Genomic DNA, 26167 nt, shown 5'->3' with positions numbered 1-26167 from the left:
GTCTCCATGGCTGCAATTGTAAGAAGAAGAAGGAGCTTGCGTTCAGTTCAGTTCACGTTAGCTTCTTCCCGGGCCTGGGCCTGGGGGCGTGTCATTTCGGCCCAATTTACTTACCGAGTTTTCTAGACAGGGACAAAATGGGAAAGAGCTGAATTGCATTTTTCTTACCTTTGTTTTGTTTTATTTTATTTTCAAAGGGTTTGTTTTTTCTAAAATTACTTTAGATAACTTTATCTAATGTTCATCGAAAAGACGTCATTTTGTGGCTGAAATCATAGTACTTTTATAATTTTAATTTATTTTAGGGTTATAATAATCTTTATTATTTTTATTTTTTTTATTTTTCAATCTCAAAATAACGTTGTTTCAATGAATATTAGATAAAATTATCTAAAACAACATTAGATACTTTTTCTTATTTTTAAATTAGGTTTACATAAATAGTTATTTATTATCTGGTTTTTTCATATTACATGAGAATTAAATTATCATGTTGATAAATTAGAAGGTCATGAAAATTGAATTAGAAATTCAACATAAGAAAATGTTTTTCCCCGCAATTCTCACGCTTATTGTAAATTTCTATAAAATGAAAAAATAAAAAAGATAATAGTGAATAGTCACAGTGTTGGTCTCGGAGCGCACAACACAGAACAGTGTTTCAGTGTGACAAGCACCGCATGGCGTCAAATCCGAAGACGTTGGTGTCTGTCTCTGTCACTGGTACCGCCGGAGAGTGCCCTCAAAAGCTGTCTCTTTCAGGTTCTGTTCCTATCCGAGCTCCTCCTACACTTGATGATGATGATTCTGAATTTGATGTTTCGAGTAATGTTGCTCTTTCTGATGCTGGCTTTGACTCTGACGATTTCCAAACGGCAAGCCCTTTGGTTACTGACCCAGAATCAGATTATGTTTCTCAAGAAGAAGTTGATTTTGAAGTTGGTGAGCGTGCCCCTCTTGTGCACGTACAACTATCTCCTATGCATGCTGCACCTTCGAGGGTTATGCCCTTTGCCCATTTGTCTTCCTATGATGATGACGACGACGACCACGATGAAATGTTGAGTGTTGTGAGAGTGCAAGACAACGTTGTTGGTGCACCCAGAGAAGAAAATGCTGAGGGTTTGATGTTTATGGACTCGTTACATGTTAGCCAATCGTTGCTTGCAAACGAGTTGACATTTTTCAATGGTATTATTTCGGATAATTTTGTTGAAGCTGAGAATGACATTGCGATTATTAGTACTGACAAGGATTTGGTTGTGGAAGAGCATGGTCTGGACCAAGTTCTGGGAAATAAGGTAGCTTATGATGAATACTCTTTTGTAACCGATATAGATGTTATGTCGCTGAATTCACAAGACAAATTGAATGATGAGCAATTTAGCAAGGTAAGAATGGTATTAAATGAATTGGAGGTGGAGAAGGATGACGTGAAACTATGTGGTGTAGATAGAAATGAGGGAATTATGGTTAAGTTGACTGAGGCTGACACCGTAGTGCAAAGGAAGTTGGAGGTTGCCACCCGCAAGAACACTGACATGGTGGAAGGAACTTCTATTATGGTTGGTGACACCAGCTTATTGAAGTCCAATGCTGAGGATTATAAAGACAGCTTAATGCCCGAACATAATACAAGTGTTAACTATCCACAAGAACAAAATTCCCAAATGCATAGTATGACAAGTGAACCTTTATCAGATGCATTTGCTGAAAATATTGAATATAGTACAACAACTCAATGGACTTCAGCTAATGGAAAGGAAGGTTTTGCTTCTGATCAAGAAAGTGGGTGTGAGAATCTGGTAAGCATAACTAAATCTGTGATGAATTCAAAAACTAAATTGCATGATACTTCTGCAGGTTTTGAATCCAATGATGATGCTTGTGAAGGTAACAAAATTCAGAGAGTTGAGTCTTCTGAACTTTTTAACCCTACACTCCTTCAAGAGTGTACATATTTGGAAAACGGTTTGTCTAAAACCATTTTAGGTGTTAGTCAAGAAGATGAGCTGTTTTGTGACAACCATTCACATGAAAATGTGGAAAGGCTTAACTACGGAGACACTGCAAAAAAAGAAGCTACCGTTGATTTAAACACAGTAAGTCAAGAATCGAACAGAGATAGTTCTACTTCGGATGGAGATGTGGAAGGGTTGATGTCAGTTGGTCTGGAGCAGTTCAGGGAACAAATTTCAGCTCTCTCTATTCTTTTGGGTTCAAAAGGTTCTCGAAAGAACTCTCAAGAAGAACAGATTGTCAGGAGTTCACATGGAAAAATGAACTTACCAAAGGATGATGCGAAAAGTCAATCAATTTATGTTGATACTGCTGGTGAATTAGATGCCAACACAGTTACATTCACCTCTGCTGATGAATCCAGTGTTATCTTTAACAAAGATCCTGCCAGTTTTAGTTCCATACCAGATTGTGATGCTCAAGCTGGATTCAAACACAATATAAGTGAAAAAGAAAAGGAAAAAATACAGAAAGTACAGACCGTAAGTGTGAAATTCTTGAGGCTTGTCCAGCGAATGAATCTATCTCTTGAAGATTCTTTGGTTTCAAAGGTTTTATGCAGGTTGGTTGCTGATATTAGAAGGCGCTCGAATCAGGAATTTGTCATTAAGTCAGCCAACATATTAGCGAAGAGGCTTGAAGAAGATTGTCAAGATGATTTAGACTTCTCTTTGAACATTCTAGTTCTTGGGAGAAGTGGGGTGGGAAAGAGTGCAACCATAAATTCTATTTTTGGTGATATGAAGGTTGTGACAAATGCATTTGAACCAGCCACAACCTCTGTAAAAGAGGTTTTTGGAACTATAGATGGAGTCAAGATCAGAATCCTTGACACACCTGGTCTCAGGTCCCCTTTGAAGGAACAAGCTTTCAACAGAAAGATATTCTCATCTATAAAAAGGTATATGAATAAGTTTCCTCTAGATGTCATTCTCTATGTTGATAGAGTAGATGCCCAAACCAGAGATCTTAATGATTTGCCAATATTAAGGTCCATCACAAATTCTCTCAGTCCATCAATATGGCAACATACAATTCTTACTCTGACCCATGCTGCTTCTGCTCCTTTTGATGGACCATCAGGATCCCCTCTGAGCTATGAAGTATTTGTTGCACAAAAATCCTATCTAGTTCAACAATCAATCACCCAAGCAGTAGGTGATATGTGTCAATTGAGTTCAAGTTTCATGTGTCCAGTGTCCCTTGTCGAGAACCATCCATTATGTGGAAAGAATATATGTGGGGACTGTGTGCTTCCCAATGGACTTAGATGGAGAAGCCAATTATTAGCTTTGTGTTTCTCTTTGAAGATCCTATCTGAAGTGTCTTCTGTTTCAGGACCTCAAACTCTCTTTGATCATTGGAAGCATTTTTTCTTCCAGGACCATTCCCGCCCTATGTGCCATCTGTTTTCTTCTTTGTTACAGTCTCCTCCTCATCTAAAATTCTCTTCCAATTGGAATTGACTTAGATGTTAACTTGGCAAATGAATATGGGAATGAATGTAACCATGATCTTCATCGTCAGACTGTCTGCATTGTAAGAAATCTTACTAGTTATAGAGTAGCTTTGTTGCTCATTTTTCTGTCGAAACCATATATAATGAAGAGAGTTAAATTTTCCTCTTGACATAAACCATAAATTGCAATTAGCATTTTCTACATGTGTAACTACTGAAAAATAATGCCCTTTTTAGTAGTTAATTGAATTTTTGTCATAATTACATAATCAATATTTCATGAAAATATCATCGAGTCATTTATAAGTTGTCTATTTTTAGTTTATTTTGTATTCTTGGAAAACTTTAAAAAATACTTAAAAGGGGAAAATAAATTCACTTTCCTTATTGGTAGAAAAGAGAAATAAAAGATACAGAAATGTGGTTATAATTTATGGTAGAAATTTTTTACGTTATTCGAGTGTAGATGATAATTGTTGGAAATTATTTATGAATTCTTGTTGAGGATAACTTTAATGATTTAACATTCTTCTAATGGAACAAGACCATACAAATCATTATTATTTTAGGTCTTGATTTCTCGATATTTTGTAAACACATTATTTGTCATTAGATATTCATGAGATAAATTGTTTAAAAATTATAAATTAGATATAATTATCATTAAAATTAATATTTATGCATTTTAAATTTTAGTCAATTCATATTTAGTTATTTAAGTTTAATTTTCTTTTAGTTGTTCTAAATTTTATTATTTACGTCCCATATTAATGAAGTTTTTCAATATCTAAGTCGTGTCTGGATTGATGAAAAAAGATGGAATAAAGTCGTATGAAACATATTGACATCGGTTGTCTTTATTTGGATTATTTTTTATTTTTTTTGGTACTAATCTTTATTTGGATTATTAAAAATAAGATGAAATGTAATTGAATATATTTTGCTCATTTCTTTAATCACTACTGTTTTTTTCTTTCCTAATTTGGGAATATTAGATGAAATGAAATCAAATTAACTTGTTGACCACTAATCTCAGTATCATTTTAACCATTTTCGAAACAGTGAAATAAAATTTTTAGTATTTTTCGTCATAAAATATCGTAAACGATTGGTATAATAATATTATTTTATTTCATTCAATCCTATTTCACTTAATCTCGAGTCCTTATTGTAGTGAAAAAATGTTTCTCTTCCCTTAGAGATAAGATTATGGGATTTGTATTTATCATGTAATATGATCACAAAAAATTTCTTACATACACAATATTTTGTGGGGCTCATACTTTTTGAGGCAAAAAAAAAAATTACGGCACGGAAAACGAATCTCTATAACATAACACAATCACTTTTTCTACAACATAACTTTTATAAAACCTTAAAATTATATTCAGCAACTCTAAAATTAAATTATTTTGGGAATTGAGAGAATTAATAAAAAATATTTTAAAAATTTTATTTATTTCTTTGTTATATAAATTTTATCAAAATATTCTTTATTAATTCTCTCATCTCCCAAAACAATATAATTTTCAATTTTGTGGTTGTTAGAGATGATTATGCTAACGATAAACCCCAATTATATATGTAAAATAGCCTAAAACTTAACTACACGATATTATCTTAACTTGTAACTTTTATTTAAAATATTTATTATCTAAAGATATTAATATTTTTAATAGCTTAGTCAATGTGTATTTTTAACATACATGCTTAAAAATAAGAAAACTAACATTTATCATTAATCTTAATTACTTTGAAAACATTAAATATTTTTAATATATGAAATGCTTGTCCAAGTGCCACCCACATAAACAAAAAAAAAAAAAAAAAAAAAAATCATTTTCTAAAATTATCAACACAGAACATTAAATCACTAATAATGATTTTTGAGCGAAATTTACAACATGCAACTAGAAAACTACAAATACTTGTTGCGAAAAATGCAAAGGCAAGAAAAGAAATGGTGAGGCTTAGGTTGGAGTTATCCGAATGATGTTTTTGTTTTTCCCTCCTCGCTGAGCTGAGAAGCTTATGCATATTCCCACCATGTCTGTTCTCAAATCCCTCACTTCAAATTCCTCTGCTTTCAATTTCAAACCAACGCCAACCACCATGGCGCAAAACTCACCTTACAGGGTATGCTATCGTTTCTCAAGTATTGGTTTTCCTTCAGTCTCTAACGGAGCATTGTATTTTTTTATTTTATTTTTTTATCCACTTTGACCCACTAAATCAAGAAGAACACAATCAAATTTGAGCTTGCCTATGCCTTCGATTAACACGTTTGTCATAATGGGTTGCCTTACTTTATATAAAAGTTTTGTACTTGTGCGTTTTGTCACTGAAATCAAATTGCTTTCCTTTGTTTGATCATGCATTGAATGTGTAGGGTGGTCTTTTGCTTTTTTGCTCGCGACAGATGACGTGCTCGATAAATTGTCGAAGACAAATTTGAAATGGTTCTTTGCTTTTACGAAAGTAAAGTGTTCGCGAATCTTTTATGTTCACCGTAAAAATATGGAATATGCTTGTGCTGCTGTTCTAGTTTCACAATTGCAATAAAACTTAAAAAGGTGTCCAGATATATTTGTTGCTCTCGAGACTGTTTTGTAAGTTTTTCAAATTAGTATGGCGGAAGAAAAATTTAAGTATGTGGATTGGTCAATGGATTCTTTGTTCATTGACAGTTGACAGTTAAAGTCAAGTACCAAGTAAGCTTGCGTTTGACTGTAAAAGTCAACTAATTCCTTATTTCTGATGGTTTGGTGGATTAATCTCTCTCTCTCTCGTCTATATTAACCTGAAATACAATAGTATTGTCCAGCTTGCTGTTGATATGCTTTTTAACTTACTCAGGTGCTCTTACGAACAGCTTGTTCCTCCTCCAGAAGAACTAATTCTCCTGGCTTGTTTTATTCCCGGGGAATCTCATCAGTTAGAGTCAAATCACTCTCAAACATATCAAATTACTCTACTCATCCAAGTGACAATGTCTGTTCTTCGAAGCGAAGATCACGAGGGCCTGTGATGGCAGGAAAGAAAGCTGCTGAAGGTAGTATTTGCTATCTCACATTGCTTTTTACTCTCTCTCTCTTTTTTAATATACTACTGCATGTCATGTTAATTATAGAGGGTAGGCATGCATCTCTGAGCTTTGTTACTTCACTTTCTTTAACTTTAGGAATCCAGCAAGAAGATGGCAAATACAAGCACACCATTGATCTTCCCAAGACAACATTTGGTATGAGAGCTAATTCTACGGTAAGGGAGCCAGAAATTCAGAAAATATGGGAGGATAATCAAGTATTCAAAAGAGTTGTTGAGAAAAATAGTGGGGTAAGTTATGGACTTTCCTCTCAGCATTTTTTTCCTCCTAGTTATATGAACTTGTTAACCTACTTTAAATAACTTTATCAGGATAATTTTATTCTTCATGATGGTCCTCCATATGCCAATGGTGATCTTCACATTGGCCATGCGTTAAATAAAATTTTGAAGGATATTATAAATCGTTATAAGGTATGTATATTGTTATCACATGTGAAGCATTTTTTTTTCCAAGTCTATAACACATGCAACCTCTAACAATATATGTTGTATGCTAAAGTGCTGATGCACTTTCAAGTAAGCACTGATCTTTTGCTAATATTTTTATTTGCTTATGCTTGTGTGCAGGTCCTTCAAAACTATAAAGTTAATTTTGTACCTGGATGGGATTGTCATGGCCTACCGATTGAATTAAAAGGCAAGTGTTATTGTTAGTATTGCCAGATGGTGGCTGGTTCTGATTCTGGGTTGAGTTCAAGAAAAGTCTTGCATTAATACTTACTTCACATGTTTGTTGCATATCAAACTTGAAGAATCTACATAGTTCTTATTTTCCAATGATTTCTTGCTTATATATGTTATTGATAATTGACCCCTTTTTCTTAGAATGTCCATTTTCATGCTGAATTGATTTTTTTGCATTACATATAAACCACTCCTTATTAAACCCGACTAGTGAGGGTAGGGGTGAAGCCAATCTGTATATGCAGCCTTATCCTTGCATATTTGCAAAGAGACTGTTTCCCATATTCGAACCCATGACCTTGCAGTCACAAAGAAATAACTTCACAATGCTACATGCTTGCCCTATTTTCCATAAGTATATATTTTTTAAATAGCTCAAGTTTAACAATTCAAAATTTTTGGTTTTAATTTTTTCCATATGCTTTTTTGTCCCTATTTTTTGTTTTTGAAATAAGAGGCAATTTTGTTCTGGCTTATAGTAATGCAAAAAACATCGATCTTCTTTATATTAGACATGTATTGGAGAGGTCTTATGCCATATGATATAAGGGAGGGAATGATATTGTTGGTATGTTACTCAGGCATCACAGTTTATTCAGTGTGCTTGGCTGGTGTTGAAGACAATGGGTTGTATTAAAGTACTCATGTCATCTAATATGCAGCATTTGGGAGTGCTAGAGTTCCATGTGTTTCTCTGAGTTTTGTGATATTGATATCACTTGCCCTATTAACAGTTATAGATTTTAAAAAAATTAGTTTAACTAGACTTTTTCATTAGAAATCCATATTATTTACTCCCCTTACTGTTTTCACTGTGTTTGAAATATAATAGGAAGTGGTATGTTAATTAATGCTTACATAAGAATAGAATGACTTATTCTGTACTGAATAGACATTTTTCACATAAATATGGGACATAATGTGAAAATTGAAAATTCCCGAACATTCCTTTTGCTTTATTTCCTTTATTACTATTGATTTGCATAAACTATAATTTTCACACATATTTTAGTTTAGCTTATATTTCATTACATGCTTTATGATTGTTTTGAATTATTTCAGTTTTGCAGTCACTGGATCAAAAGGCTAGAAATGACCTCACGCCATTGAAGTTAAGAGCAAAGGCTGCTAAATTTGCCAAAGAAACTGTTAAAAATCAGATGTCATCTTTTAAGGTTGCTTCTTTGTTTTGTAGTTTTCTCTGTGATTTTCATGTCTTTATATTGCAGTGGTTTTTGTTCTATTATATACAACTAAGAAAATCACGTTAACTTTTCATTCTCTATTTATTGGGGAAAATTTTGTACCTTAAGCATGTTACTAAATGTTTGCAGCGCTATGGAGTATGGGCAGACTGGAATAATCCCTATCTTACTATGGACCCAGAATATGAAGCTGCCCAGGTAGCTGGTATAGCCTTTCTCATTTACCCTTTAAGATGTGTTAAATCAAACATAGAATTCAGCACGTTAGATGTCCTATTCATTATGCAATATAGTTGTGGAAGTTTATGTTTTGACTTTTGGAGTGAGGAGTGTTGTGCTATCAACACCTAATAGAATGGTCCTCAATGACCAAGCAAGCCAACCAAATAATTTCTGTAGCTAGCCAGATTGCTGTTTCTGCTTTAGTTGTGTAGCTTTCTCGGGTGCTTAACTTCAATTAATTTCATAACCATACTTTTTATTGTTATGGATATAAAGTCCTCATGAGTTGTATTTAAAATTTGCTAGATTGAAGTATTTGGTCAGATGGCCTTGAAAGGCTATATCTATAGAGGCAGAAAACCTGTTCACTGGAGTCCTTCATCACGGACAGCACTTGCTGAGGCCGAGTTGGAGGTAAAATAATATATTATTATGTTGTTCCTCTTGCCTAGAACTATAAATCCTAAAGTCAAATATTGCCAATATGGTGTATAGCATGGGTGAACTTGCATAGTTTTTTTCACAATACAAAGATTTTTTGTGTAGAACTGTGCATGTGTATGATATGTATGCAGTTTTCTCTCTAAAACCTGATTTGGTGGAGCTTAGAATGTTGCTACTTATTTGATTTCTATGTAGTATCCTGAAGGGCATATTTCCAGAAGCATATATGCCATTTTCAGAGTTGTGAGTGCTCCTCTAACACTAAGTTCCCTATTACAAGAATTTCCAAATTTGTGCTTGGCTGTATGGACTACAACTCCCTGGACTGTTCCTGCCAATGCAGGTAGGTTTCATATTTTGTTGCATTTGCCATGTTAACTTATGATTTCTGGATTTTTTTTTTTTACATTGCTTATACTAGTCATTTGGTTTTGATTTTCCCATCCTCTACTTTTCCTTTCACAAATATCTCAGTGGCAAAAAGATATGTCTTGAATTCTGTATCTATTTTTCTTTAATCATGTTTAAACAGAACCATCTGATGTGATAGTTCAGTTTACTACGTAACATACTATAGTTAGCACAGATTTTTGTTGTTTTTTCCAATATATTATATATGTTTAATTCTTGTTAACTATTTGGTACATGAAGATATAGTTCATTATTCTTTACAATTGAGATTTAGCTGACGTAGACTTTAGGCAAGGTGGTATAGCTCCTTTTTCTTCTGAAGTATTATTACTTGTTGTAAACTACCTATGCAAAACACAGAAAAAAGAGAACGAAGTTTTGATTGTATATGGGATGATAATGTAGCAAAATTTATTTTTCAATTGTTGGGCATAATGGCTAAGTGCTCAAAGTTTTGATGTTTTTGGTTACTTAAATTTGTTAAATTCAATCCTCATATGTCATTCTCTTCTTTGTCGGCTTCCTACTGTTCTTTGCTCAGCTGTTGCAGTAAATCCCAAGCTTGAATATGCTGTCGTTGAAATAAAGTCATTACATGAACAAGTCCCTTCATCTGGTGGAACTAAAAAGAAAGGGCTTGGACTTGTTTTGAAGGATGAGAAGAAGCCGTTCCTTATTGTGGCTTCAGAGCTTGTGCCAAAGTTAGAGGCAAAATGGGGTGTGAAGCTTGTTGTCAAGACAAAACAGTTAGGTTCAGACTTGGAAAATTGCAGGTTGTTGGAACTTGGAAGTATGAAATGAAGAATTACTTTCTTATTCTTCTTGATTTTTCTGCTGCTACTTGTTTCCATATTTTTGTGTGTTAATAATATTATTACCTTTTATGATATTGGGAAAAAAAAACTTCGCACTGAAGGTATAATCTAGTATTTTGTCTCAGGTATATCCATCCTATAAATGATAGGGAATGTCCTGTCGTAATCGGGGGAGATTATATTACCACAGAAACAGGAACAGGACTGGTCCATACGGCTCCTGGACACGGTCAGGAGGACTATGTAGTTGGCCAGAAGTATGGGCTATCCATACTTTCTCCAGTAGATGATGATGGAAAGTTCACTGAAGAAGCTGGGCAGTTTAGTGGGCTTGATGTTCTTGGAGAAGGTAACACTTCTGTTGTGAAATATTTGGATGAACATCTGTCACTCATCATGGAAGAATCCTATGGTAAGTTCTTTCTGTCACCCATCATAAGAGTTCTTACATTTCTACCAATAATTACGGACTATATCATCATCATAGGTCATGTCCATCTTTTCTGATACAGAACACAAGTATCCATATGATTGGAGAACAAAAAAACCAACAATATTTAGAGCAACAGAGCAATGGTTTGCATCTGTAGAGGGATTTCGCCTCGCTGCCATGGATGCTATTGGCCATGTAAAATGGGTTCCACCTCAGGTACTATTTTTAAGTTTTGGTTGCTATATAATTACATTTAATTGTAAAATGTATTCTCTTAGATATGTGCCACTTATCATATTTGATGCTGTCTTTTGTGGATACATATGAATTGCTTAGGCAGAAAACAGAATCTCGGCAATGACTTCTAGCCGCTCTGATTGGTGTATATCACGACAAAGGACATGGGGTGTCCCCATTCCAGTTTTTTATCATCTTCAGTCTAGAGAACCTCTTATGAATGAAGAGACAATGGATCATATCAAATGTAAGAGCCCAGTTTTCTTAATTGTTGTTGAGATATATAGTCTCACATTAGTTGTATTGAGTAACTAATGTGAAGTTTATAAGGTCTTGGGCACTCCCACTCTTTGAGCTAGCTTTTGGGGTGGTGTATCCCAAGGTTCTTTACATGGTATCAGAGCCTCGTGTCCCGGGTTCGATCCTAGCCGCCCCCCACTTTCTTTCAAGTGGAATTTCTTTGTTAGCACAGGTAGGCTGGGCCTGTTACATTGTCCACTCTTCAAGCCCAATGGGCTCTTGTGTGAGGGGGCTGTTGAGATATATAGTCCCACATTAGTTGTATTGAGCAACTAATGTGAAGTTTATAAGGCCTTGGGATCTCCCACCCTTTGAGCTAGCTTTTAGGGTGGTGTATCCCAAGGTTCTTTACAATTGTCAAATTAAGTGTATACCTTCTCTCCCTCTCTTTGATAGAAGTGCCATCTCAAATGTTACTGGGAAAAACAATTATTTATTCTCCATATTTGAATTCATGTAGTGGTAAATGTTGTGCTTTTTCAAAAATCAAAACATGTTTATCCTGCAAAATTTATAGATACTGAAATTCATCTATTGTTTTTACCTCTGAGACTTTGTCAGCTATTATTGCCCAAAAGGGTAGTGATGCATGGTGGTACATGACAGTAGAGGATCTTCTCCCAAATAAATATCGTGATAAGGCAGCAGAATATGAAAAGGGAACTGACACAATGGACGTATGGTTTGATTCAGGTACAATATTCTGGTTCCAAATAATTTTTTCACAAATATATGGTTTCTTGAGTTCAAATCTAGGAAACAATCTCTTTGCAATTATGTAAGGTTAAGGTTGGGTACAAGGATTGCCCACACCTCACCCTCGGCAGTCAGGGTTTAATGGGGAGTGATTTTTGATTTGATATGGTTTCATGAGTTCCTCAACCATTCCCTTTTCCATTTTCCTGCTCAGGGGCGGTCAATGATTGCTACTGTTAAATGCATTTGTCGATGATTGCTATTGCACATCATGAATACCAACATCACATTTATCCCAAATTAATTGGGGTCAGAATTATTGCTATTGCACATGTTTAATATAATTGAGATCTTATTAGATCCATGTGCATAATTGGATTATCCATTTGTTTTGTGATATTCCTTTCTTTTGTTACTCTTTGGACTTCAACCTAGGACCTTAATCCCTTACTCCCAACCCCCAGCTGCCTGAGCTAATGCTGCTGGTTCTTCTTGTCTGTTTACTTTTAACTTCAGGTTCCTCCTGGGCTGCAGTCTTGGGAAAAAGAAATTCCCTTAGTTTTCCTGCAGACTTGTATCTTGAAGGAACGGATCAGCATCGAGGGTGGTTTCAGAGTTCATTGTTAACTAGTGTAGCTACAAGAGGTAATAGGCATCTTGACATTTTTATTACCATGATTATCTGTAACTTATTTTATCCCCTTGTGTAATTCTAACAGAAGAAATGTTCTTTATCTCACAAATTAGTGAAGCAAATATTTTTGCCTGATTGATTCACTGGTTCAGTTTTCAAATCAATCCCACTTTCCTTGCTATGTCAGGCAACAGTGAGGATCCAATGCACAAGACAAGACCAGTAGCATATGTGTTTTTTTGAAGTTGTACATTTCCCTTCATATTATATAATTCAACAATGTAAAAGATGTGGATATAGATGCATGCTTGTGTTCAAGGCTGTGTGGATGAGAATGTCCTTGTATGTTTATACCAGTCAGATACTGTAAAATTCAGTCATTCTTGTCTGATACAGGGAAGGCCCCATATTTAAGTGTTTTAACGCATGGATTTGCGTTGGATGAGAAAGGCTTAAAGATGAGCAAATCTTTGGGTAATGTTGTGGATCCACGTATTGTGATTGAAGGAGGTAAAAATCAAAAGGTTAGTAACGTTGATGTATCATCAGATAAATATTAGTTTTGGTATTGTATCAAATTCTATCATTTCCCTTTTATCAAAGCCATGGCTCAAAGGGTTCTTTTCCCACCTTATTGTCAGGAAGCACCTGCATATGGAGCTGATGTCCTCCGACTCTGGGTTTCTAGTGTAGATTATACAGGTGACGTGATGATTGGCCCTCAAATTCTTCGTCAAATGTCTGAGGTTTACAGGAAGTTGCGAGGAACTTTGAGATACCTCTTGGCAAATCTTCATGATTGGAAAGTAAGCTTGAATTCTATGGTTGAAATTAAATCGTTTTTGCTTGATTGATAGCTTCTTTTTCCTTGTCTGCAATTACTGCTTATTGTCACCGGGTTATGTTAAATATTGTCACATTTATCTTTGCCTATCTCTGCATATGTATATTTTCCCGCTACATCATACCTCTATTTATGTCTAATTGACAGGCGGATTGTACTGTTCCATACCATGAACTTCCCAGGATCGATCAGCATGCGCTTTTTCAGCTTGAAAGTGTTGTACAAAGCATTCAAGGGAATTATGAAAATTACCAATTTTTTAAAATATTTCAGGTAATTATTTTAGATCTTAATGAAACATTCTCTATATATGTATTATGTAATGTGTATTTGGGCATATGCTTAAAGTGGGAAAAAGGAATTGTACGGCTCCACTGCTCATAGTCATAGCTATATGCTTGAAAAGTTTGATAGTGTGACATAGGGAGTCTGCATATTAAACTTTTGTTTGCTCAAGCATGATCATTCATTCAAAAGTAACAATTTTTTTCCTCCATTCTCTCAGATTTTGCAGAGGTTTGTCATTGTTGACCTGTCAAATTTCTATTTTGATGTTGCCAAAGATCGACTTTATGTTGGGTAAGTTTCTCTGCTTTACGTTTTCTTACTTCTTGATCCCTTTACCATTCACTGTGCATATGCAATTATGGATTTGAATTTAACATGCGCAATCTTGAATGAAACTTACCAGTTTTGCATTTTCTTAATTGTTTCTGTTTAGTTCCATGAAACATCTGTTTATGCTGATATCTGCAGTGGATCAACAAGTTATACAAGGAAAAGTTGTCAAACAGTTCTTGCAGCTCATCTCCTTTCCATTGTGCGAATAATAGCGCCCATATTGCCACATTTGGCTGAGGATGTGTGGCAGAATCTTCCTTTTCAGTATACAACTCAATATGGTTCTGTTGCTGAATATGTCTTTGAATCAAGATGGCCCACCTTGAATGAAAGATGGCTTGCCCTCCCTGTTGAAGAAATTGAGTTCTGGGAGAATATTCTTGAGGTAGTCTCTATTTCTCAGATTTTAAGATAAGCTGATGTCTATCTGTATCAATGTTTCAATTCGTTCATGACTGAACTATAAAGAGGATAATTCTTCTAGCCATGAAAAAGATGATAGATAAGAGCACTATTAAATGATAAATAAGAGCATCACTACATAACCACTTCAAATCAAAATATGAAGTGTAATGATAAATCATTATCTTTGTTTTACATCATAATATAGAATTAAGCAAGATATGCAGACCACTATATAATCTCTGGTAATATGCTCTGGATTTATAAATAAATAAATTGCATTAGCAATTTCCTTGGTCCAAATCTAGAAGTAATTAATATGAAGTCTGAAAATTATAGTAGTCTTTCACTCTTTCTTAAGTTGGTTTTTTAAGATTTCAACTTCATATGTATAGAAGTGCCGTTTCCTTTCTCACTTTTCTGTTTTCTTTTCCCCCATAATTTTGTTAATGCTGCTTTTACAGATTGGCATGCCGTTACTACTAAAATGGATAGAGAAAAACTATAGAAAATAATTAATTCTCTCTGAAGTTATAATGATGAAATTAATCACATATCAATTATTTGTTTTACGTTACTGCATGTTACTAAATGAGAACAATTTTTGTCAGCTGAGAACAGAAGTGAATAAAGTCTTGGAAGTTGCTCGAACTGGCAAATTGATTGGGGCCAGTTTAGATGCAAAAGTTCATATCTATGCATGTGATGCCAGGCTAGCATCCCAATTATCTGAATTATGTCCAGCCAAAAATGATGCCGATACATTGCACGGTCTATTCATAACTTCTCAGGTATGTTTATAGTCATGTCACTTTCTGTAACTAGTTAACCTAAGGATATAAAAATTGAAAATGCAGTCTTTATGAGAGTGCTGAACTGCTAGTGCCAGCCAAAGCAATTCTCCCTAGCTTAGGATGTTGGGAGTTTCAAAAGCTTTTTTAGGACGTATCAGATTAGGATTCATGTTTTGATGCTTGCATATTAAGGCTTTAGAATAAATATCATGATCTTGTATGTTTGATTGACAATGTGCAGGCTGAGATTCTTCCTTCATTGGAGGACAAACACATTGCAAATATACCATATAGTGGTGAATGCCTAATTCAAGGGAAGAGTAAAGTCTGGATTGGCATATCTCGTGCTGTGGGTTCCAAGTGTGAAAGATGCTGGAATTATTCACAGCAGGTTGGTTCATTTTTGAACCACCCTACCCTCTGCAGCCGCTGCTATGATGTTGTTGCTCTTCAGATGCCCTCTGAAGTAGTAGCTATCAGTTAAGATTTCAGAACAAGCAAATTTTCGGAATTCCAGAATTTATTACTTTTGTGCACAACTCAACCGGTATATGTAACATGATGAACTGGTGGCATTGCAAGTATTTATACTCCTAAGCGCGACTACACAAGTAATTCCATCTAAATTTTAATCCCATTATTTTTTCAAGGTGTTAAGCGCTGCGTGATTAGGTCAATGAAGTGGGAATAGCCCAAAAACTAAACTAAAGAACTTCTAGGGAAAGAGGAATGAGCCATAGCTACCATAAAAAAAAGCCATGACAGCCAATGCTAATAACCGTGTATGACTCCTTTCCATCCAACTGTTTATATATATATATATATATATATATATATATATATATTTTATTATGAATTTTAAAATATATATACACCCCTTTACAAAAATATCTTAATTTACCACTGCCTTTTGTCAGGTGGCATTGTTCCAAATTGCACGTTAGCAAAGGCCTTTTATGTGTTTTACCAAAAAAAAAAAAAAAAGGCCTTTTATGTGTCTTCATGCATTTTCTTTGGTGGTCAGAATGACATTTATACACCAACTGAACGTTAGCTATTAGACTTACAAAACAGGGAATATGGAGGTGGAGCATTTTTCTTTTTCTTTTTATAATATAACTCAGGGTATCTCCCAGCCAATAGCCAAAGGTTACTCCCTTTGAGGTGTAGCATTTTTCTTTTAATACATTATTATTACTTAAAACCTTCATCTTCCAGCATATTTGTAATTTGTCTGCTGCTGGTCACGCAGCTAATATTTAAGCTAGCCAAATCACCAGGCATGACATTTCATTAACCAAGATCAAATAATATAGTCAAGATCATTAAGTATGACATTGCATTATATTGACTAAGATCACCCAACAACTATAATATGGGAAAAATATTTACGAGAAAAATATTTATCATTTTAAACAACATAACATTATATTCTTTTAGGGCATTGTATTTCTTATGTCGCCGGTGATTAACACATTTTCCAGCAGATAGAAACAATTGGATCCCATTAGATTTTTCAAAAAAAAGAAAAGAAAAAATGTTGGGCACATTTTACGAGCTGAGAGTGACAGAAGATGAGCATATTTATACTGAAGGAAATCTTAGATTTATGCGGAAGCGGTTTAGGACCTAGTACATTGGTATGCTGACCGAATCACCCTTGTTTCACAATTACCTCTCGGTGCGCAGGTCTCGTGTAGAATCTTCCCTTGTAGGATTCCTCTTCACGAACAGCTCACCTCAGCGCCGCAGCACGAACAACCTCCTTGAAGCTGGACTGTGGCAGATCTTCCAAACTATCTCTCGAGGAGGATGAGATGGTTGTGTGGGCAACCGTTCAGATGATGAACGTCTGCCTCTTGGGGTTTATTTCTGATGATCTGTTCACCTTGGAGGCACAAGAGGAGAAAACTATGAATATATACGTTTAGGTTTTAGACATAACTCAACCCTAAGCCTCATGGGCTCAAGTTTCACTGAAGCCCAATAGGACTTTAGTGACCAAAAGAGCATATATCCAACAATCTCCCACTTGCTCTTTAAGATACAAACTTGAGTTCGTAAACCCAAGACCATGTAGCCCATAAGCTATCATCATCTGATAATATACCTCATCCCTTGTCTCGAGCTAGCCTGGGGACCTACCATTTGTCATTGATCAAGGCTCCTGATAATCTTTACAAGATTATCTAATTCAGCGCTACTCCACTAAAAGCCTGAACGTGAACTCCAAGATTAATGACCTTTATAACATTAATATGCATTGCCCCTTTATAGAATGTCTATAATTCATTTATTAGTTTTCTGTAACCCAATCAATTATTTATTCCCTTGACTTTGATAATTTCTCTAATGGATTAGATGCACTGGCCAGTGTCTTTAATATCCAAGTACCGAAATATATCAAGGGGACATTTCCTATAAATTCCTTGTTGTTTATCTCATAAATACTGATAATCAAATAATCTCACTCCCAAAATACCGAGTTATTGGCCGTCAAAAGATCGGACCTCGCCCGTTGGTAAATCAAAGAATGAAGACTATTTAATTATTTATTTAAAATAAACACAGGATTAAGGGCAACTACATAACTATAGTTATCTGGAAATTTGATTCCTCATGACAGAAAGAACAACCTTAATCAAATCTCTCCTTGATCCTTTCAATGTGAATGTTAATTCACACCAATATTTTACAATGATTCGGACAAAATCATTTCATAAAATATTGCAGCCTGAATAAAGTGCCCAACTTTATTTAACGGCTGTGACTCCATTCATCAATTGTGAGAACCTATGATCATGTCCTCCATGAACGTATCCATATGATCATATACTCCACAATTTGATCCGGACCTTTATGTTTGTAAATAGTGCGCAAAATAAATAAATAAAACCTTATTTATGAAATTCAGAAAATTATTTTATTGTTTCATCATCTTACTCCAAGAGCGCAATGAAACCAATAACTCCCACTTGCTTAATGCAAGTCTGGGATCCTCCTAAGACCCAAAGAAGTAACATGCCTCTCGAACACAAATTCAGGCAAACTCTTAGTAACTGGGTCTGCAAGATCCACCTCTAATGCTATCTGAGTTTAGTGAAAAACTCATAGCTCGAGGTTGATTTTCTTGAGTTAATATCCACTTGAAATAACTGAATTTTTGAAAACTCAACTTTTCAAAACTCCCACTAGAATATACCAGGATATAATCTCTCGTTCTCCAAAGATACTTGAGTACATGCTTAACAATAATCTAGTATTCCTCTAGGTTCAAAATGGTACTATCTCACTACTCCCACTAGGTGACAGATGTCTGGTTTAACGCCCAACATGATATGCGTGAGTCTACCTTTGCCAAAGCATAAGATATCTTACTCATGCATTCTTCCTTCTTAGAAGTCTTTGGTCACTCCTTAGGAAGATGAATTCCACATCTGAGAATTATAATTCTTCTCTTAGAATTCTCATGTTGAATTTTGGGTTTTGTCAATGTAAGTAGCCTGAGGTGATGCCAACAACTTATTCTTCTGGCCTCATAAGAGTTTTATACCAAGAATATAATTGGTTTCCCCAGTACTTCCATACCAAAACACTAACTTAGCCAACTCTTTATGCTTGATATTACCTCCACATTGTTTCTAATAAGGAGCATATCATCTACATAAAGTACCAGAAAAGCTATTGTCTTCCGTTGTATCCTTTACATACAAATACACATCATTCATCAAGGTTCTCTCAAAATCAAAATTTTCTTAACCTGATCAAAACTGATGTTTCAAGACCTGGATGCTTGCTTAAGTCTATGAAATAGACTTTCACAACTTGCATACCGTGTGTTCCTACTCATTTGCTATAAACCCTTTTGGTTGTTGTATGTAGATATCCTGACATCCAACTCCCAAAATGAAATCTCATAATTGAGACTTATAGCAACTAAGAGAATCTGGATAGACTCAAGCATGGCGTCTGGCAAAAAATGCCTCCAAGCTAGCTTTGAAGGTTTTCACTTTTCTGTCCATGCTCTCTTTGCCTTTTATGTCCACATGTACCTTGTGGGTTTTACCCCTCTTGGTGTCTTTATTAGGACCGAACGGAGTTGAAATACAAGTATTTCATCTCATTGTTCATAGCCTGAGCAACACTTGATCAACAACATCTTCTAGTGCATTATCGTAACTAGTAGGATCAATGTCACTCAACAAGAAACAACTTGAGAGTTAACAAGGTTTTCTCCCACTACGAATGTACTGCACTAGACCTTGTGTATTTATAGGTAAAACAAAGAGTGGGTCAAATTTGGATCTTCAATTTCTTGAGGATTCGCTTATCCTTGATATTGTTCCTTTACATGTGATACTAATATTTCTACTAGTTTCACTTATATATTATCATGTTGAATTTCCAATCATGGTTCTCTTGTTTGTTCACTTAGAGATATATCTATCCCCTCTTGAACAATCAAGGGAACAGAGGATGAAGCTTCTAGAGATTCTGGAAATTCTTGATCTGAGATAAATCTCATCAAGAATAACCTAACTTAAGAGCTTATAATTTCTTATCTAGTACTCCTTTAAGAAAATCATGTGAGTGCTCACTTAGATTATCTTGTCCTTAAGACTAAATAAGAAATCATCCCTAGTTCTCTTAGGGTAGCCAAAAGATATGCACTCTTCCATACAAGATTCCATCTTATTTGACTGATGTTGTAGGACGTGTGCCGTAGCACCCTAAATCCGAATATAGATTGATCTGGGCTTGCACCCCTTCCATAATTCTTTAGGTGTCTTTACAACAAACTTTGACGGAACCAAGTTAAGAAGGTAGATTTCCTTCTCTTAGGCATCTCCCTTGAACAACATTGGCAAAGATGAATAATTGAACATGATCTTCACCAAGTCTAGAAATCAAAATAATTTCCATAACGATTATTTGTCTTGATGTTAATTATCCAAAATTAATTAATTCAATTATTAATCTAGATTTTTAATAAAAATCATAATAATTATTAATTAATTTCTTAGGATGATTTAAAATCAAAATAATCCCATAATAACTATCATACTAGTCGCTGAAGACATAATAGCTATTATGCTCATGCAATCATACAAGTTATGCAACAATATGGCACCACTTATTCTATACGGCATGTTATCGCAATAAAGCATGTTATCAATCATATAATTTATACCAATCAATAAAAGCATTAAATAATAAATCATAATTACTTTAATCCATGGCCTTCCTATTTTAAAGAAAATAAAATAAAATTAAATTAAATAATACAACTTTGGAATTCGACTTTCGCCTAGCCCATAGTATCTGTCTCAAGCCCCTTTAGGGTTTCATGGGCTCAAAAGCCCAAAGACCCAATCCTTCGGCGAGAAAACCTAGGACGCGAAAGAGGAACCCTAGCCGTCAGGTCTGCCGCGTCGTCACCCGAAGTCAAAACAAGCCGAAACTCCAGGGGAAGGACCACCACATAGAGACGAGTGCACCGCCGCCGGAACCACCCAAAAAGGTGGCAGGACGCTCCCTCACTCTCTCTTTCTTTGCCGGAGAGTGGCGGCCACTCTCAGACGCTTGTGGAGGCGCGTGGAGGAGCGTGAAGGCTCAGATGGCGGCGATCCACCCACCGTTGCGTTCGTCTTTCCGTCCTCTTTCCAACCATATATAGATATTCCCATTCTGAGATCGGTAAGTCCTCGAAAAGTCTCCGACAGTGCTGACTGCGCATCTTCCTCGCGATTTCTCGATCTTGAACTTTTACAAAATATTGAAAAATACACAGAAATTCCAAAAATAAACAAAAACAGCAAGGAGGAAACCTAATCATATGGGATTAGCCTCCTTGTTACAAATCGAGAAATACACGAGAGACCCTAACCATGGATTAAAGCATTTTTACCGATTAAAATTTAAACTTTTATGAAATTGAATTATAAAATACACATGCTAGATTCATACCATAATCCTAGAACCCTAGGTGCCACATTTCAAGAAGCAAAACTAATTACATGAATAGTGAAACTAGATTCACATACCAATGTACAGCCAAGGCTCTGATACCAATTGTAGGAAATCTTAGATTTATGCGGAAGCGGTTTAGGACCTAGTACATTGGTATGCTGACCGAATCACCCTTGTTTCACAATTACCTCTCGGTGCGCAGGTCTCGTGTAGAATCTTCCCTTGTAGGATTCCTCTTCACGAACAGCTCACCTCAGCGCCGCAGCACGAACAACCTCCTTGAAGCTGGACTGTGGCAGATCTTCCAAACTATCTCTCGAGGAGGATGAGATGGTTGTGTGGGCAACCGTTCAGATGATGAACGTCTGCCTCTTGGGGTTTGTTTCTGATGATCTGTTCACCTTGGAGGCACAAGAGGAGAAAACTATGAATATATACGTTTAGGTTTTAGACATAACTCAACCCTAAGCCTCATGGGCTCAAGTTTCACTGAAGCCCAATAGGACTTTAGTGACCAAAAGAGCATATATCCAACATATACAACATAAGAATTCATTTTGCCATTCTTTTAAATGAAACTATAGTGTTTCAGTATAATATCTTTTTTTTTATCAAGCAAGCTTACATACTTTGGAAATGAACAGAGCTTTAGGTACATGAATAATAAGCACACTTCATAGGAAGTAAGTCGTAAGAAAAGCCACTTTCAAAACGTGGTTGTTAAACTTAATCATCGATGCTGAAGACTGCAACTTTCAAGTAAAATGTCACAAATAGGTATTTCTTCCTTGACCATCTAATTACAATATTTAGCATTTGAAAAACTTCCATAAAAAATAAAAATAAAAAATCCACAAATTAGGAAAATTTCCTCTGAATGTAAATCAAGATTTTGACTGCTAGCTTGGTAGGAAAAAAATCGTTTAAAGTTCACAATTTAATTTAAAAGGATCATTAAGAAACAAGAACATGAAATATAAAACTTTCAAACCAAAAACACCCTTAAAAATTATTCATATTAATTTTGTAATGCAAAGTTGAAAATATATATATATAAGATTGAAACGTATGGTTTAATCGGGCGTCACCTGAACTCTCCCGTCTGCGACTAGAACGACAAAAGAAAATCCAGTGCTAACAAATTTATCCATAGATTTTCATGACAACACTTTTCTAACAGGGGACAACATAATAAAGTCAAAGAATAATTGTTAATTCAATATTAAATAATTAAGAAAAGTCCTTGAATGCAATTGACTCTACGGTATGTTTGATATAAGAGAAATCTTTTACTATTCGGAATCACAATTACTGAAAATACAATAAAAAACTGAGTTTACTCGAAATGTTACGAAAAAACTATTTGGTTCGCTAAAATATTATGAGAAATATTGGATAAAGAATACTGATTTTATGTTTGGTTTATAATAAAAATATTACTGAAAATATGACATTATATTACAAAAATAATCTCTGAATGTTTTTACTTTCAAGATTACAAAAAGTTGTGTTGGGTATTTTTGTCTCAAATTTTGGTGTGGTGCTTTCCCTTCACGTTGGATTCTGAATTATCATATTTTTTTTGATAATCTGAACGGTAACTTTTCTTTGTAAATCACGTTACTGATAATACAAGAATGTCCGGTAAATTGACTTTGTTTACTTGTACAGTTGTACCAAACATGTTACTGGAGTAAACAAATTTCTAAGCGAAAAATAAAGACACATTAATTCACGTACTGTTAAGATAAATTTATTTTAAATAAACTTTGTCCGAATAATTATACATTTATATCGCATTTTTAGCAAGTTATTAGTGAATGATTTAGATGATAACATTTAAAACATAATATATATATATATATATATATATATTTTAAGAAAATAAAAAATACCTACTGTCCTTACTCTTATTTTAGCAAAACAATCAAAATTTCCATCAGAAGCCACTATTTTATTTTTTTATTTTTTTCCACTGAATTTTCAGCCAATATTATGTTGAAGATAATTAATTCATCACGAACGGGGTTAAAGATGAAACACTATTAAGAGGTTCTTTTCTTGGTTATCTCTCAAGCCGATACTATATGAATAATTAAAGGCATGACATAATCTGGTGTAGGTTATATATGATTGAATACTCGGTCGGACCTTTCTATTGCTCTGGACTTGGAGCGATGATAAGCGATTTGTGTTGCATTGCATCTATTAGTTTGCCACTTTACATGCTGTGGGCAACAGGAAATCCTCCTAATAGAAGAGAAGCGAGTCTCTTTTTGGCCATGATTCAAGAAAAAGTGAGACAAAACAGATTCGGAGGATTCAATGCCTCCTTCAGAAGTTTTCTCTAAACTCGTCAATCTATGCATAATTCCGCAGGTTATATATGTACATTAGTATTAGTATTAGTATTAGTAGTAATGACTGCGAATTGCATTACGGGCAGGATTAAATAAAGAACTATATTTGTAGTGAAATCTCATCCACAAGATGGCCCAAGATACCGAACAGACTAGTCTGAAGGTCAGTACCCAAAATCAGAAAGAAATCCATTGGAGATTGGAGATTTCTACCATATTTTGACAAATACGAAAAAGATAAGTTTAACAAAATAGCAAATCACGAAGAAGGGAATCATTCTCGTCAATTTATCCACCACACCAGTGTAGAAGAAGAGAAAAACAAAAGAATAAAGGGAATTGCTAGGAAGAGCTTAGCATCTTTAAAAAGTAAAGAGCTTAGAATAAAATAGTTTTAGTGCTTTTCTCATTAGCTTCTAAAAAAAGACTATACCATAAAAGCGTTTTTTTTTTTTTTTTCTTTTGCAAATCTTATCTAAAACGCACCCAAAATCCAAATCATTTGAAATTAAACAATATAGCATATAGATCAAGTAAGCTTCTAGACCTTGAAAAATCATATTTAGCTCTAGAAAACAAACAAAATATAGCTGTACGACATAAATAACACATTTTCAAAACATGATGTAGTTGGTTATTATTGTGAACTGTGATTGAAATAACAATAGATGTTACCATTCATTTGTTAAACTGTCAATGGGATAAAAAATAAATTTAAATGGAATTATGTCACTTTGAAAAGGCAGATAATTATATGCCAATAATTTAGCTCAGTAGAATTGTATTGTCATAATCACATTTAGTATTACCAATACCATATGCAAGAAGCTCCAAGAAAGCAGAAAGGGTGCTAATTTACCTTCCCACTGCAGGAAACATTTTCCCAGTGGGGCTGAGAAACCTATCTCTGGCAATGACATAAGATTCCAGCATTCTTTCATTAACTAACAAGGTACCTGCACAATAAAACAGAAAATTTTCCAACTTATAAAACACTGGCATTTCACAATTATATGCCACAACTTAGCTCTACATTACACAACAGTAAAAACAAAACATATCGACAATATAGATACATATATAAATTATACATTGAATATCAGCATTATTCTCAAGACTGATAAAAGAAAATAGAATATGAGTCTACCCATAGGCTCAGAGATCAGAATATCGGCTCTCTCTGGTAATTCAACATCCTCAACTTTGCCCTTTAATAACCTATATATAATTATTAAATAAACAAGCTCCCTGAATAGTGGGATAGCTAATGAATAATGATTATAGCAAAAAGCCAGGGAACAGATCTCACTGTAATTCGTCGAGCCAGTGTTGGATTCCCAGCTATTAGTTTTCGTGCATATTCTGCCATTTCAGATGCTTCCACAGCATAAACATGTTTTGCACCAGCCTGAAAGGGAAAGACAGAATTAAAAAAAAAAACTAGCTTGTAGAGCGCAAGGAGACGCCAACAATTTTCATTGAATTAGAAGCAATGACACTTGTCATTTGCTACAAACAATTAAGGTGTTGAGCTACTGAGCAGCAAATAATGACAAAATACCACTACCAGCACCCACATCAACTACTACACGACCAACAAAATCAGCACGGTTTTCAATAACAGCAGCATAATAGGTTCCTAAAATAATATCATCAACGAATTAATCACATATCGGTAAAATATATAGGTAGAATAAAAAAATAAAAAAAATAAAGAGAGAGAATAAATAAAATATATGTGGTATTTTTGTTCATAAATCGGATAAATTTTTTTTGGAGAAGAAAATTGTGACAAGTTGGAACATTTCTATCTAAATTTTATTTTAAACCAAACACACAATAGGATTTTTAACTCAATATTTTCAGTAATATTTTGCAGTACCAAACAATTTTTTTTAACTTTCCTACCAAAATTACTTTCGTACACTTTTTCTTGTAATTACATTTTCCTAGTAAATAAAAATATCTCCTGAACCAAACACTACCTTAATTTTATCTATCAAACTAGGTTGCCTAGCTAAATTGGATTGCATGTAAAAAATGAGATAATACACTCTTGATGAATCCATCTAAGAATGTGGTATTTTTGTTCATAAACTGGCTAAATTTTTTTGGGGAAGAAAATGGTGACAAGTTGAAACATCCCCATCTAAATCTTATTTTAAACCAAACACACAATAGGATTTTTAACCCAATATTCCCAGTAATATTTTGCGGTACCAAACAATTTTTTTTAAACTTTTCTACCAAAATTACTTTCCTACACTTTTTCTTGTAATTACATTTTCTTAGTAAACAAAAATATCTCCTGAACCAAACACTACCTAAAAGAAATTGCTAGGAAGAACTTAGCATCTTTAAAAAGTAGAGAGATTTATTTATGTTTCTTTTCTTTTTCTTTTTCTTTTTCTTTTTTAAATAAATGTAAGGACCCTTATAAATTAAAGTGATAACCAATAACAGCTGTACCTAGTGCAGCATTACCCAAAACTCAATCAAAGAATAGGCA

General features: G+C 34.5%; 2 protein-coding genes across 3 annotated transcripts; both read left to right on the top strand.

Annotated features, from left to right (window-relative positions):
* The first annotated feature begins 680 nt into the window (after positions 1 to 680).
* Positions 681 to 3547, top strand: LOC133294476 (translocase of chloroplast 159, chloroplastic-like). The gene has a single exon (XM_061493156.1). The coding sequence runs from the start codon at positions 681 to 683 to the stop codon at positions 3483 to 3485; it is 2805 nt and encodes a 934-aa protein (XP_061349140.1). The 3' UTR covers positions 3486 to 3547.
* A 1900-nt stretch (positions 3548 to 5447) lies between these two features.
* LOC133294500 (isoleucine--tRNA ligase, chloroplastic/mitochondrial-like) lies at positions 5448 to 15975 on the top strand. Of its 2 annotated transcripts, none has more exons than XM_061493181.1 (22): positions 5448 to 5614; positions 6335 to 6530; positions 6660 to 6814; positions 6896 to 6997; positions 7154 to 7223; positions 8333 to 8445; positions 8605 to 8673; positions 9004 to 9111; positions 9337 to 9484; positions 10094 to 10325; positions 10493 to 10779; positions 10880 to 11016; positions 11137 to 11284; positions 11899 to 12030; positions 12550 to 12678; positions 13064 to 13191; positions 13309 to 13473; positions 13659 to 13784; positions 14017 to 14090; positions 14268 to 14517; positions 15146 to 15325; positions 15570 to 15975. In XM_061493181.1, the coding sequence occupies exons 1-22, from the start codon at positions 5510 to 5512 to the stop codon at positions 15810 to 15812; spliced, it is 3297 nt and encodes a 1098-aa protein (XP_061349165.1). In that variant the 5' UTR covers positions 5448 to 5509; the 3' UTR covers positions 15813 to 15975. The 2 variants fall into 2 exon arrangements, with proteins under 2 accessions (XP_061349165.1, XP_061349166.1); XM_061493182.1 differs by lacking the exon at positions 5448 to 5614 and adding an exon at positions 5976 to 6051.
* The last annotated feature ends 10192 nt before the right edge of the window (positions 15976 to 26167 follow it).

Source organism: Gastrolobium bilobum, unplaced genomic scaffold (assembly GCF_033153095.1).
Source record: "Gastrolobium bilobum isolate Gb01-03AN ecotype WA unplaced genomic scaffold, APGP_CSIRO_Gbil_v1 utg5188, whole genome shotgun sequence".
Classification (NCBI taxonomy): Eukaryota; Viridiplantae; Streptophyta; class Magnoliopsida; order Fabales; family Fabaceae; genus Gastrolobium; species Gastrolobium bilobum.
This window is presented reverse-complemented; position numbering and strand designations above follow the sequence as displayed.